This window comes from Scomber japonicus, chromosome 19 (assembly GCF_027409825.1).
Source record: "Scomber japonicus isolate fScoJap1 chromosome 19, fScoJap1.pri, whole genome shotgun sequence".
Classification (NCBI taxonomy): Eukaryota; Metazoa; Chordata; class Actinopteri; order Scombriformes; family Scombridae; genus Scomber; species Scomber japonicus.
Window position 1 is genome coordinate 13,144,149 of NC_070596.1, and position 14,925 is coordinate 13,159,073.

Below are 14,925 nucleotides of genomic sequence, written 5' to 3' on the forward strand. Positions count from 1 at the left end.
GTGAGATTATGTAGCGATACAAAACCAAATAGGCCAAAAAATTAAGGTTTTGAAAGGGCACTTTAAGCTGCTACACTGTCTTCATGTGTGTCAAAACTATAAACTACACTTGTCCTGATACTAAGTAAGATGATGTAGATGGCAAACGAAACATCCATCTCCACCCATTTATTTTGTGAAGTCATTTGCATCACCTGTATGACAAGATAAATTAAGCTCTGCTCATATCAGCTCTTATTCAGCTGTATTTGTATTTTGACTTCAATCAGACATCCACTCACCTCTCACGTTCCCTCTTTTGCCCCAACCTCCTCCCCCTGCTTCTCCCCTCCACAGTGCTCTGTGCCTTTCCTTTAACGTAACTTCTGTGTATCGTGAAAAGCTGCCAGGAAATGTGAGGAGGAAATGTTCCTTTATTGTTTCCCTCTCTGCTTCCCCCCGCTGGCTAAATGACATCAATCATCAGTGTATGCAAGTGATCAATACAGCGCTCACTTGTATTCAGGCTCACGTTTGGGAGCTACACATGTTGCGTGCACACGTATACACACATACACGCACAACTGAGGTAAGGGTGAGGGGAGGGGATGCCGGGGTTGCTATAGAAACTGTTCTCTTTCAGGTATGGAGTGTCAGGATGATAAAAAAGTAGCAATGAACTATCACATCCAACATATCTGATGCCCTTTGAATTGTCTGAATGTAAGCCTGAATACAACCGCTGCAAACCGAAGCTGTCTCGTTTATTTGCCATCTTAACCAACTGGATGAATACACATCTAGTACACCAAAGAATCATAGCGAGTGTGCACAGTAAGCAATAAAATAACAGAATAGAATAAAATATCAGCATAGAATAGACTATGTGGTGTGCAGTATAGTAAGAGAAAGCACACATGTATACGCTTTTAGAAAACCCAGTCAATATGTGTGGGAGAGTGTGTATGAAGGCATGTCATCTGCAATAAATGTGTGCATGTAAAGTCCACAAAGATTTGCTGATGTACAACTCTGTGACTGTTCGAATGCATGTGCAGACTAACTCTGTCTCCACATGGATGTTCGTGTGTTTATTCGTACGTGCTGCTGCCACACCCCTACAAGGCTGCTACTGTTCAGGGATTATTGCAGTGTCTGGATGTCCTGAGGAACATTTTGATTAGTCAAGGAGGCTGTCTTTTGGCTGCCAGACTCGCTGATAATCTCAAGAGAGGAGCAAGGAAATCAGCCATGAGACTGAAAACACAAGTTTCATTTCTCCTATCTTCTTCCCTCCCTCCCTCCCTCCCTCCCTCCCTCCCTCCATCCCTCTCTCTCTCCTCTCCTTCTCGCCCTCTGGCACCCAACCGAACGTCAGCTGGCACAGTCAACCAGTCTGCCGCATGGAGATGAAGAAGCGGAAGAAGAGGAGCAAGATTAGGAGAGAGTGTAAGATTTAAGCCCATCAATTCTACAGTCTGATTTTCATATTATCACAGGGTAACTAGAAGGGAAAGGGAGAGATAAAAGCGGGTAGACAGGGAGAGAGACGATGAGAGGAAGTGACACCACTCATACAAAGCAAAATGCTGCAAAATGAGTCTTCAGCAGAGCCGTCTGTGCACCAATTCTTTCTCTCTCCTCAGCCATATTTCTTCTTTAGTCTCTCACCCACCCACACAGCCATATATTCAAACATATGCATGGTGCAGGCATTTGAACTATATCTATATATACTGACACATACACATGCATACAGTATATGAATAAACACTCACAGCTGTCTCAAGTGTGTCACACACCAGCATCCAAGGGAGAAATTAAAGCAATCACTGAGTGATTGGCAGCATGGTAATAGGTTTAATTTCTCTTTGAGAACTACTATAGGAGCTGCAACTAATGATTAGTAATATTGTTGATTAATCTGCAAGTTATTTTCTCTATTAATCATTCAATCTTTTTGGCCAAAAAATGTAAAAAAAAAAAAAAAAAAAAAAAATGCTATAAAAAGTCCCAAAATGTAACATAGCCTACTCAAAAATGTTGGTTTATTTTGATCAAAATTACCAAATCCCAAAGTATCCATAGTTTATTTTCATATATGACAAACAAAAACATTAGTCACATCTGACAGATGCATTTTGACATTTTTCTGGAAAATTGGCTGAAATAATCACTCTATTATTAAAATAGTTGCTGATTCATTTTCCAACAAGCTACTAATCAATTGATTGTTTCAGCTCTAATGAAATCTTCCATTCTACTCATCAGGTTGATGGGTGTCTTCTAATTTCACACATGCTGCATGCACAAAACTTGATAAGGCTGTGTTTTCTCACCAACAGATTATAATGAGACGTGAGGAGAACTGCCACATCTGTCTGCTGGTAATGACGTTTTCATTCGTTGCAAGTTTTTCCTATTTAACAGTGACAAAAACTTTAAATTAACCATGTCCCATTGTTTCAGTTTTTAACATTAGATCCTGGAACCTCTGGGAACTTTTTCACAAAACGATTTGCGGCATCTCACACACATAAAACACTAAAGTAAAATACTATAAGAGAATTCAGCAATGCTTAATATTGATAATTGAATCTAATCTAAATGAGGATGTGTTTGTGGGGAAAATAATTCCTAATAATCAGTCCACCCTCACTAATATAAATCAGATTGACAAAATATTAGAAACAACTTTATAAAATTCAAGAGCACCACAAACTACAGCCTCCAAAATGACCATGAAGTTGAATCCACATTTCTTGTATCAGACTGCATTCGTTTATACCACTGTAGGTGTGCCTATCATCTTGCCATGCACACATAAACAAACACATTAAGCAAGTGACTCATGAGGATAAATGACTGCCGGAGAGCAAGTGTCAATCAGCCACGAGTGGGATAATATTCATCACCAACACCTGGCAACCCCTGAACAGGCAGGAACCAGGAAAAGCTCAGGTTACCAGAGCCGATAACGCCAAAGCACACACACTCAACACATGCAGGCACACACAAAATCAATTTGTTTAACAGAGCACCACACATATGTCTCTCTCTCAGTGTGTCTAAGTGAGCAGGTGAGCATGTGTCTACATATATTGTTTTTTACATATTATACACACAATGGAAAAAATTAGATTCAGAATTTGACAATGTCTGAAAAAAGCCATGCACACACACATTTTCACATGCACTTTCCGAGCCAGAAGCACACCATTAAACCCATACTAGCCGTAAACCCCACCCCCCACCCCTGAACACACACCGTACACACCCACACATCTCCAAACAGGTGGCTCTGCTTCAGTCAAGAAACAGAGGAGCTGGATGTTGGTTTTTCCCCCATTAAGTCCAACAAAAGACACAATGTACAAATCCTCGGCTCCCTTCCACCTCTCTGTGGACGTCTGTCTCTCTCCTGCAGCAGCTGCACAGACAGGTTTTTCCCCAGCTGCTTGGCTATGCTAACCCTGTGCACTATATATAGGACCTCAACAGACCTAAATCAAACACTAACACACTGGAGCCAATGATGCAGTGACGGAGACATACAGCAGCAGTAAAGAGGGAGCAGAGTGGTGATAAAGGATTAGTATTTACCGTGTGTGTTGTCTAGCACAGGAGCATCTTGACTGAGGTGTCGCTTACTCCTTCTTCCTCCTTCCCTCTGATCTCCTCCCTTCTTCCCTGCTCTCTCTGGGTGGGGAATTGTCAAACGGCTGCAGCAGCAGCATCAGCATCAGTAGCAGCTCCGGGGCCTGCGTGTCTCTCTCTCTCTCTCTCCTCCTCCTCCTCTCTTTCCTCCGCCCCCTCTCTCTCCACACACTCTCTCTTTCCTATTCTCCCTTTCCTCTCACTCTCTCCCCACCCCCGAAGACCCTCCTCCTTAACACCCTTCCTCCATCATTTTCTCCTTTTCTCTTCCACTCTCTCTCTCTCCATCTCTCTTTCTCTCTCTCTCTCACTCTTCCTCTGCTCAGTTTCTCCCTTGCTCTCTCGCTCTGTACGCGTGTGCAGTGAGCTGCGGAAATCCACTCTGTTGAATTAATCAGCCAGCTCCACTGCTACAACCATCAGCTACATCAGTAGGGCTACTGTTCGGAGGTGAGGTATCATTGGCAACAGGAAACAGACATCTTGGAGTCTGGGATACAAATAAAGAAGGTTTATTGGAAAACTGCCCTGTTCAACCACAGTCTGGACCTTCCTGTCTAGCTGTCTGCCAAATTGACTGAGATGACAGCAGCCTGCACGATGCTGGCTGCTGTCTCATACACCCTCCCTCCTCTTCTCCACTCCCCAATTCATGTATTAAGCCATGACACTAATTAAACATGGTCTTGATTGATGCCACTTTTGCCTCTAAATCCATCTAGTGTCTTTGGTATTAATTATAGTTGTAGCTGCTAAGTTTTGTAGTCATCACTGTGCAAAGGCCTGCCATCAGATTATAGAAAGAAGGCACACATAATGTGTGTGCATTGCTGTTTACTTTACAGTGTATTTTAATGTAACTGTGGTCTCACAGCTCCTTAAGAGTGGTCCTCAGCACTTTCATTTTCTGTTAAATAAATGTAAGGTTTATGTTTGCAGTCAGACTGCGATTTTGTTTGCTTGGATTTTTAAAACACTTTATAATGTTGACACATTTAAATCTATGTATATTTGTGGCATCATAATGGTGACAATATAACATTTGATGAGTAAACATCCTTTTTATTCTGTTACTCTGTTTACCCAGGTTAAATATCATTAACTATTTTTCTTCCAAGTGCTGTGTAAAGAAGTGATTTCAGAAGCTGTTTAAAATACCATACGTTTAATCATAGGATCAAAAACGTGGAACTATATATTGAAATTTTAATTTTGCTTGGTCATCTACTTACAGAAATGAGTGTTAGTGTTGTGTTAAGGGATAAGTTGGTGGCAGCATATTGACCAATATTTTTGCAAACATATGCATGTTTTGCACATACTGAGCATACAAATGAGCAAGGAGGAAGTGTATTATGGCTGAACGCTAATGGCACGATGAGGCTGTTCTGTACTTAAGCAAAGCAGGGCCTTGAGCTAAATGCTAACATCAGCATGCTATACCATGCTCACAGTGACAATGCTACCATGATGTAAAGCAGGTTCAATCTTTACCATGTTCATCATCTTAGTTTAGCATGTTAGCATGCTAATTAGTCCTAAATACAAGGCACAGTTGAGGTTGATGGGGATGCCATTAGTTTTCCAGATATTTAGTCAAAGGCCAAAGTGTTGAACAAATTGAAGTTCTGATCTTATGATAGCACTAAACGGATGGTTTTGGCATTAGTAGAATGTCGAAAACTGAATGTCTAACCAAGTGAACCTCATAGTTGTCTGGAAACCATGAATTCCTGTGCCAATGCATGTAGTGAAATTTAGTTTGGCCCAAAGTGGTGCATCGAAATTCTACATGCATTAAATGTGGGGCTAAATTTTATCCCCATGCAACCAATTATTCCATTTTCTGTCTCTTCCAGCACTAATCCTCACAGTTTCACAGCTTTTAGCCCTTAACTACAACACAGAACATACTCGCTATCACACTGCCTACACTGCCTTGTCACAATGAGTAATTATATCATATTGACATCAGCTTATGTGTGGGGGCTCATGCGTGTGCATGCATGTGTCAGTGTGAGTGGGGGTATACCACTGTTAGGCCCTAAAATGATTTAATCCGGTTATGGGGATTTTCAATTAATCCAGGAGGGCCCTACATTTTGACACAGCCATATTTTTCAGCATATTTTCTTTCTAATTCAACAGACTTTATATTCCTCATCCAGTTTAAAGGTGATATACTTCCATGCTCCCACAAGATGGGCTGTAAATTTGATTCGGACATTTGAGTCGGTGTATGTTCTGAAATCATGGCAATGCTGGACATTTGTGTAGCTCTTCTCTCTTAGATAAACACACTTTCACCATTGATGATAGATTTTTGTTCTGTTAAATCTATTGTCAGCTCTGAATAAAAGAACAATGAAAGCAGCAGTTGTCGTGGAAGCAGCATTGTGAGGTTTGTTAGGAAAGTTATTTGATTATGAGCGATTGACATTAGTGCAGTATGAAAAGATGTTAACATTCAGGACCAATTTAAATCTATAAATATATACTTAATAAGGCCACAATGAGTAGTTTAATTTAAAAAGTTAAAGATTTTATGATTTGTTTATTCGATTCCATCACAGAGTATAGTAATGGCAAAAGTGAAAAGAGTTTCTGATTGAGGCTTTGATTTATGATGTTTTCTAAGCAATAATAACCACAGAGAAAAATGACATTTAAATGCAATCCACTCACTAGCAGGAAGAAAGTATAACTCATTTCAAAATCTGTGTCTGGATTGAACACTCAGAAAATGTCTGAAATTTGATTCTGGTTCTGGCATGGCCCTCCCTGATATACATCAAATATGCTTAGATTACTGCAAGCATGAAGCTGCACAGACCTGTGGCCTCAGTCAACCCCTCTGTCTGGGTGTGGGTGCTAAGGAGGTTAGGACAGGAAGTAGGAGGAGGGGAAGAGAACTGATGGAGACAGAGGGGAGGACAAATGTATAGACAAGAGTAAAGAGAGGGAAAGGGTGGCTTAGAAGAGATGGGACAAGGGTGAGGGCTAAGAAAAAACAGTAAAGGGGACTAAAGAGCTGAGAGAAATCCACAGAAGAGGCTCAAAATAGGGTTAGATACAGGAAAATGGGTTTGGAACATTTGTGAGAAAACAAAATCTACAAAGCATTTGTTTCATAGCTTTGTTCATATGTTCTTCTTTTCTGATCATTTCTTCTAAAGGGTAAAGCTTAGTGTGCTTTGCTTTAGCTCTCTGTACTTAAGTAACAAGAAGACGAGGAATGGACTGGGAAAAGAGGATAATGTAGTTAAATAGAGACAGAAAGAACACTGTCTGAGATAAATTCAATTAAGGAAAGAATAGAAACCTCTGCCTAAACACAGCCTGTCTAATATCAGTTGTGAAAACAGCAGAGTGAGTCAAAACAATGGGAATTTTCTGAATATCCTCTGGGCGTTGGTAACATTGTTTCTGCTAAATTGTGTCAAATTACACTGGACTATTATTAACCCTGGTTTGTCTGAACATCTTTAATTAGAGGGAGTTAAAATGGAGATTACTGGGTCAGCTGAGAGAGAGTGACCCAGCTTCAGGGCTATTAGGGGTTGTGTATTGTTGTTCATCTTCTTCACACTGAGAAGACTGTATCATCATGAGGACTATCATTTCAGTGGGCCAGCTGCTAGCAATACACAATCGTTGCCATAGGGATGGTGTCCAGGAAGACAGCTGTGGCCTTTTAGCAGCAGCCACACAGCACACAGAAGGTCATCCCTCACCTAGGGTACTTTTCTACAACTGTCCATCACTGATTGTTTCCAAGCAACCAGTCGGAGGCTTTTTGTTGTTGTTGTGTTGCAATCCACCTCTTCGGTACGTTTTCTTGCCATTTAGTGAAGTAATAAGTGAAATAGGTGAAGAGAAAGATATGTAAGACTATAATTGCACTACTCCATGAAATTCAGCCTTGACGACACAAGTGTTAAATGCTGTATGAAGTGGTGGTTTCTGACATTTAGCTCATCTAACTTGCTAATGCGGGCATCATATCCAGTCAACTGGTCAAAGCAACTCTACGAGGAAGCTGACTGACACCTAATCAACCCAAGCTATAGCTTCATAAGGCTTCGGAAGGGGTTTCCCTGATCTGGGTGTGATCACTTTTTCACAGCACAAAATTCACCAATTTTTTGTGGGATTGTTTAATTTTTCCCCAGACAAAATATACAACATTAGAATAACTTGAAAGGTGCTTGATCGTATAGACCCATCCTGCCCCTGTGAGACAGAAAGAAAAGCAGACTATTTCATGCTGCTAATATGTGACCAAGATGTTATTTGTTTAATGAAGGCTGATATGTTAATAACATAGAATAGAGTTGACATTAAAGAGCCTTAAAAGGAAGGAAATGGGCTTTGTTGAAGCCATCCATTTAGACTATGATTAACTAACTGGCAAATCAGTCATTTGGTCTATACCAGTGTGTGTGTAGCAGTATATCTTTTAATCTTAGAAAAAAATGGCTGTTTTTGATGTATTATAAGTCATGTATTAACCATTAACCACCTCTACCTTTAGCCCTATTATGAATTTTAATTATCAAGAACCATTCATGAAACATAAATTAATTATATTATTTGTGTTATCTAATTTAAAGAATAGTAAAAAGGAAGAAAAATTAATTAAGCATTAAATTCAAAATTGTTGGATGTGACACAAAAGAGGGTATAAGTATGTCTGTGAGATTTTGTCCCACTTTTGCTATTCTTTCTGTATCCTCATACAGTGCAGATTTTCTATCCTAGCATTTTCAAACCTATGTTTTTTTTAGGGCAACATATTTGTTTCAATCTCCTGCTAGCTAATAGCAACTGTTGATTTTAGTCATCTGCTCAAATGTACAGAACACTTTGTAGTTCAGTCAAATCAAGATCAAGGACACATCACCTTCCCACCACAAATGAACTGCTTCAGAACCATGTTTGAGACTGGACCGAGACCACTTTCTCTACAAGGTTTGGGTGCAGGTGTTGTGGTCTATCAAAATAAACCAGTCTGATTAAAACAGAGCAAACAAAGCAGGTTTGAAAACACTCTTAAATAACTGAATCATAGACGAGTCTATCTTTGCATGAATTACCATAATACAGAGTAAAGCTGTTAGCAGGGACAGCAAAAGACTGCCAGGCACCCAGCTGGGCTATTTCCAACAGTATCCACTGTATACAAAACATTTAAACACACACAAACACACATACACACAGACTTACACATTATTGCATCACATGAATGAGTTGCAGACTACTGCATGTTAGCTATGGTTATGGACAACAAGCAAGATTTGTGCCAAGATCTCACACTAGGCATGTTACCATAGATTTCACTATTCTCACAGAAAGGTGCTGTATGTTCAGGTAAAAGTGGGAAAATGATACTGAGTGTTATATAAATGATTTCTAATCTAATGAAAGGAGAGTGCCCAGTGGTGCTGGTGCAGAGCTGGAAAGTGGTGGTGATGATGCTTCTCAGTGGGAGAAGTCTTAAAAGAGAGAGAAAAGTATGGTTATTCTTCATTTATGTTTTATATTTTCATGTATGGTCTTTGGTATTGACAATACTCAATCACAGCTCAAGAGAGTGAAACACTGTCAATAAGATGTTTATAAATGTCTACTCCAGCATACAGGTTTCAGTCTGTTTTACTGAACCTAATTTCAAGTCATTGAGGGCTATAACAGAAGCAGCCATTATGCTCTGTCAGTTCCCCTCTGCCAGTCTGTCCACACTTCTGCAAATGGGCATGTTGCCAAGACAACAGCTCAAACGCCTTGCCATCCGAGACCACCTGGGGGAGGCCTCCAAAGGACAAATTCACTAAATACACAAATACATGCATGAACATACAGTGCAAACAAAAATATACAGCCACCCGTAACACAAACATACTCCCATGCACAATACACACCATACCACACACCCCTCCTTATCTATGTTACACTACATTACACATGCCCACATGTCTGGATAACCAAGACCAAGCGTACACAGTATATGTGCATAAGCCCATGCAAGTCACCCTGCTATACACAGCTGCGTCCTTGAAGAATAAAAGCTGCAACAGGACCTATAGAGCACTCACTGAGTTTCTCTCAATAGCAACACGCAACAAATACAACGATAATAGCATCATTATCGTTTCAATTCCAGACAGTGAAAAAAGAAAGTTATCAGTATGTATATTGGGTTCATAAGTACAGATATCAGATAATCTGGTGATTACAGGGAAAAGATAGTAATCTCAGATATTGAGAGTGTTAAGAGTGAATTACAGTGCTTATAAAGACAGAGATGATATATGTGTGTCTGTGTGAGAAAAAAAAGACCAAACTGGGGTGAAGAGAGAGGAGGAAGTTTACCAGTTTCCTATACTGCTGTTTCTCTTGGCGGAGCGTGGCTACTTCAAGCTTCAGAGCTCGGTTTCTTTCTTCTAGCAGTCGAAAGTGGTTCACATTGTAAACTGAGTGGCCTGTAGCTTGCTGAGATGAAACCTCATATCTTGACTGGAAGACAAAAGATAAATATGAGAAAAATTACCCACATTATACATATCTTGTATTATTAATATAACTAGCATTAATAGTAGTAGTCATAGCATACTGTAAAATATAACAAGACAAAGGGTCCATCCCAAAACCCACTTTGTTGAGAACAAAGTGTGTATTTGTCACGTCTGAACACTATACTTAACCCACACTTGGTGCAGACACGAATCATCTGAGCTTGATTGAAATCATGATGGGATGTCCCTCTACACATCAGAAATATGTCAAACTAGTAGCCATTTGAGTAAAGTACCTGCAATTACTGCATGTATTGGTGTCGGGATGGACCCTAACATTTATAGCTAAGCTAGCTGCTCTAAGACGTTTTTAATGTCTATGCTAGCATTCTCATAAAGACAATGCTAACAGGCTTATGTTAAGCAAGTGTGTTAGCATGCTAATTAAAACATCTGAACCTTATGGGATTGTCATTAGTTTTGCAAGTATTTTAATCGGTAAACTTTTTGACCGACTGATAGCTAGCTAGAGGAAAGGTCAAGGGATCTCCAGAGTTGTAACAATTCATCCTGGGGGGGGGGGGGGAGTAAATATGTAATCCATTTAATAGTTTTCTCGACATTTCTCGTAAAACCAAAAATGTGAACCTCATGGAGAAACTTGTGGGAAAAAATGAAAGGATGCCATTTCTCATTAGGACACTGGCAGGGTACCATGAATGCCTGAACAAAATTTCATGGCAATCCATCCCATAGCTGTTGGGATAATTTAGTTTGGACCAAAGCTGTGGCCCATCTGACTGGCCGAATGACAAACCAGTCAATATAAAAATGACACAAATGGAGGAGGAACAAGAATTTGATTAATATAACTTATGAGAAAAGGACATAGGGTGACTGTCAATCTAGCTTACAGCGATGTACCCTGGCATTAGTTCCATCTCGCGAGGTCAGTCAAAGGAAAAGGATTACCAGGCCTGAAAATGAGGCTGCTACTGCAACAGGTTTTGAGCCTCGGCAGGATTTGCCAGTCAATGTTCTTCTCCTCGGAAATTTTCTTGATGGGGTAGAATAGCCTTTGAAAGTGAATTTTCACTCTGATGCCTGAACCCTCCATGGAAATATGCTGCATATCTGTATTAGGCAGGCTGGAAGCTTCTCTTGAGGTCTTCAGACAGTTTCTTACATTGCATAGTTTTCCTTCATGGCAGATGTCAATTTGTACAATTTCACTCAACTTTTTTGAATAGGTGGTTGTCTTGCTTTGGAATAGAACTGCTGTCAGTCTTGTACTGTTCCATATTTTCAAGCATTTTAAGGCCACTAGAGGGGTTGCAGATAGTAAAGGAATTGAGCAGCTGCTCGGCTGAGGTAAGGGGGAAGCTGATTTAGGATAAGTGGATGTAAACTCTGCCTGTGCTTTCTGAAATGAGGCACCTTTCAAATATGTGAAGATGCACTTTGCTATGTTTTGTGTCAGAGAAAATAACTCTTCCCTATAAGTTAATATAAAAATGGATTTGATGCCCTGCTCCAGTCTATCTACTTTGAGTAATATAAATATATGAAATGGGAACATTTTGGAGAGCTACAATCTGAAATCCCAAATGGAGTGTAGTCTTCCCATTTGCCTCTTGAAAAAGCACACTTAGCCAGCCCAGCTTCACCAATATTACCACAGCCATAAAAGGAAAACATTATCATCCTGCAGTATAGACACCTGTACTGTATTGCTGCAAAGCATGTTCTCTTTTCACCACTCTATTTCTGCTCTCACTCCAAATTTTCTGAATAACCTTTTTCCATTTGGAGGAAAATTGAGGAAGAGGTGAAAATGTCCACCCATTGTTATCTTGAAGCACATGTCAGATTTTTCCTCATAGTAACCCTTGATAGAACAACAGATGGTTCTAATATCAGTTTGTATTATTCTAATATATTAATTAGCATGTTACCAGAACATTTGGTATCTTGTCAGGCACACAAAATAGGCTAAATCACACACATAACACCCAGATGCCCCAACTGCAAGCCAGACTATCATCCTCCACAAACAAATGCTAAAAACAAAGTTGCAGGCAAGATGTCCGTTTAACCAGACTGCTGAAGCTACAAAATCCAGTATGGACCTGCCAAGCAGACAGAAAGACAGCCAGATCCACCTGTTAATACAGTAGAACTGCCAAGCAGACAAGCCTACAGACAGACTCACCAGCTAATATGATGGACTATCCAAGAACAGACGGAGCAAGGATAGACCTGCCAACCACTACTGTGGGTTTTCCAAACACATTCAGTCAGCCTATTTAGAGCAAGAAATTAGGCCATATGGATATTCGTGTAAGAACTGATTTACAAGTCAATTAGACCAAAATGCATTCAAAATGTATTCAAAAATGGTGCAACAACCATTTCAAAATCAGGTAACCAATCCAGCACTTTGGTAACCCCATTCTTGCATCATTCAGGGAAAATTGTTTAAAGATCCCCTCCAGGCATGTTTTGAATCATATAAAAATAATCTGCTTCGAATAATAATTTCTATCTGATGTGTTTTTTCCATTAAAAATTTAAACTACCTGGTAAAAAATTCTTAAATGATGATGAATGAATCATGAATCGCTAAAGATGCACATTTAATTAAAAAGCTTAACTGCTGAGGACAAGATGCTTCCTACTTCACTGAAATGCCTGTTCTCAAGTGTTTGTGCACTTGAGGCATCATGTTTTTATGTCACACTTGTATACTACTTGCATACTGGACCATGATTGGCTTATGCTTGTACATGCTTTTAACACAGATTGTTGGTGAGCATGGTGAAACTTTCCAGTTTTAGCAGATTAATCTTTCTTATCTTGTCAAACTCTGCAAGTCATTCTAAACAGTGACAATCAAACATCCAAATGAAGTAAACAATAAGCAAAAACATGGGTGGGGGGCGACGTTAATTTAGAAGCAGTAGCAGAGTAGCGACATCATAGGATAACAACTTATATAATACATATAGTTATAAATATGTAGCCTTGACTCAACTTTAATCAGTGGCAGATGAGACATCCGGGGCATGATAAGTTCAGCTTTCAAATCAGTCAGTCAGGGTGAGTAATAGCACAAATTTGTTGGTTGCAGACAATAAAGATCGTGACTGCAACAAGTCCCATGTCGGGCAGGGCCCAATTGTGCCGTCCAATTGGGAAACACCATCCTTGTAGCGAGGGAGCGGCCAAAGCTGCTTTGACAGGAGCTGCGTCAGCGATGAGAATCATGACGCACTTGTGCCTTCTGGGGCCACAGGAAGTACTGACAATGTCTCCAGAAGACGAAATAAAAGGTATAGAGATCCTGGCGTTGTATTGTCTCACACATTTTCACAAAACCAGCCACTTAATTCAGTTTTCATGATAGATGACCAAAAGAAGGGATGCTGAAATATAAATACTGTATGAATAAGCAGACTCAGAATGTGTGGAGGGATGAGATAGGAACAAAGGCATTCATTAGTTGAGAGAAAGTGCACACTCTGCAGTCTCAGAAAGAATAAGAGAGAAGACCCTGCGGCATCCTAAAGACAGTTAACATCAAGCAAAGGACTTTCCTTTGCATATGTGTTTAATATTGGGCTTTTCTCTTCTTTTTTGTATTTATCACAGTGTGCCAAGTACACGCAAACAAAATACTTAGGCAAAAATGATTATTTCCGAATGCTTGTCTGCATCTGTTACAATATCTCATAAGTTGCTCTGTTCCAGTGATGCCAGGCAGTTTATTGAACATTGCTTGTTTTCTGCTTTTATTTTTTCCTATCTTATTTAATAAGAGTAGTGTCAGTCATAATAGTGTTCTCAAGCATTAAAACAAGTCCATCCCAATGGCTCAGTCGCACAAAAAGGATTACTTGAGCTAAAAAATTAAACTTCAAGACAGCGCTGAGACAGCATTTAGGAAACTTGCAGCCTACAACAAGGCTCTTATTGGAAACTGACTTCCAAGCGCTCCTGGCGCTTGCAATTTTAGCTATGTGAAAAATGTTTCAGGGAACGTTCATGCAACAGTAAAGAAGATAAAGATAAAGATACATTTATTGATCCCACAGTGGGGAAAATTAAAATTAAATTAAATTATGCACCCTCTGTCCTACATAATGAGTTTAGGTCCTGAATAGCAACACTTTAGGTACTCAGCGCTTAGGGGTGTTGCTCAGTAAATATATTGATAGGAATAGCAAGCTGCTGCAACCCTTTACATAACTCACCCTTTTAAATTTTATTAAGGCTTTATAATTAAATTTTTATTTGAGTGGCAGGTGGGTGCCGCCATGGGTAAGTCGCTGCTACGGCAGCAATGTTGTTTAAGGTAACGTAACCATAGCGTAACCCCAGATTCACAGAGTATAGGCATAACCATAGCCATCGCTATTACAATATGTTTTCAGATCATGAAAGTGAATATTAACATTTTGGTTGCGTAAAAGAATCTTGTTCAGCATTTGTAATTAATGACTCTCTAACCAGTTTAATGTTACATTTTTTTCTGGTAAGTACATTTTGTTGTATTGGTTTTAAGCCTTTTTTTCATCTAGCAAAAATTAGCATTAGCATTATCCCACTTAGCTAAAGACTGAAGAACCAAGCTAGCAGTTAATAATAGGACCAGCTCCACCCTCTCGTCCCAAAATACAAGATGGAGACAGAACTGAATACTGGACCGCGATAGCTCTAAACTAGTTGTGATGTCACAAGTCCTGCTTATAGGTACAATATAGTCCTTAAAGAG

The 14,925-nt window shown here is 39.7% G+C and overlaps 1 protein-coding gene across 1 annotated transcript in view; it reads right to left on the reverse strand.

Annotated features, from left to right (window-relative positions):
- The window catches only part of rimbp2a (RIMS binding protein 2a), a 63,848-nt gene that overhangs the window by 39,505 nt on the left and 9,418 nt on the right, over nt 1-14,925 (reverse strand). Inside the window, 1 exon segment of the mRNA XM_053339463.1 lies at nt 10,009-10,152. Coding sequence (XP_053195438.1) covers nt 10,009-10,152 — 144 coding nt within the window.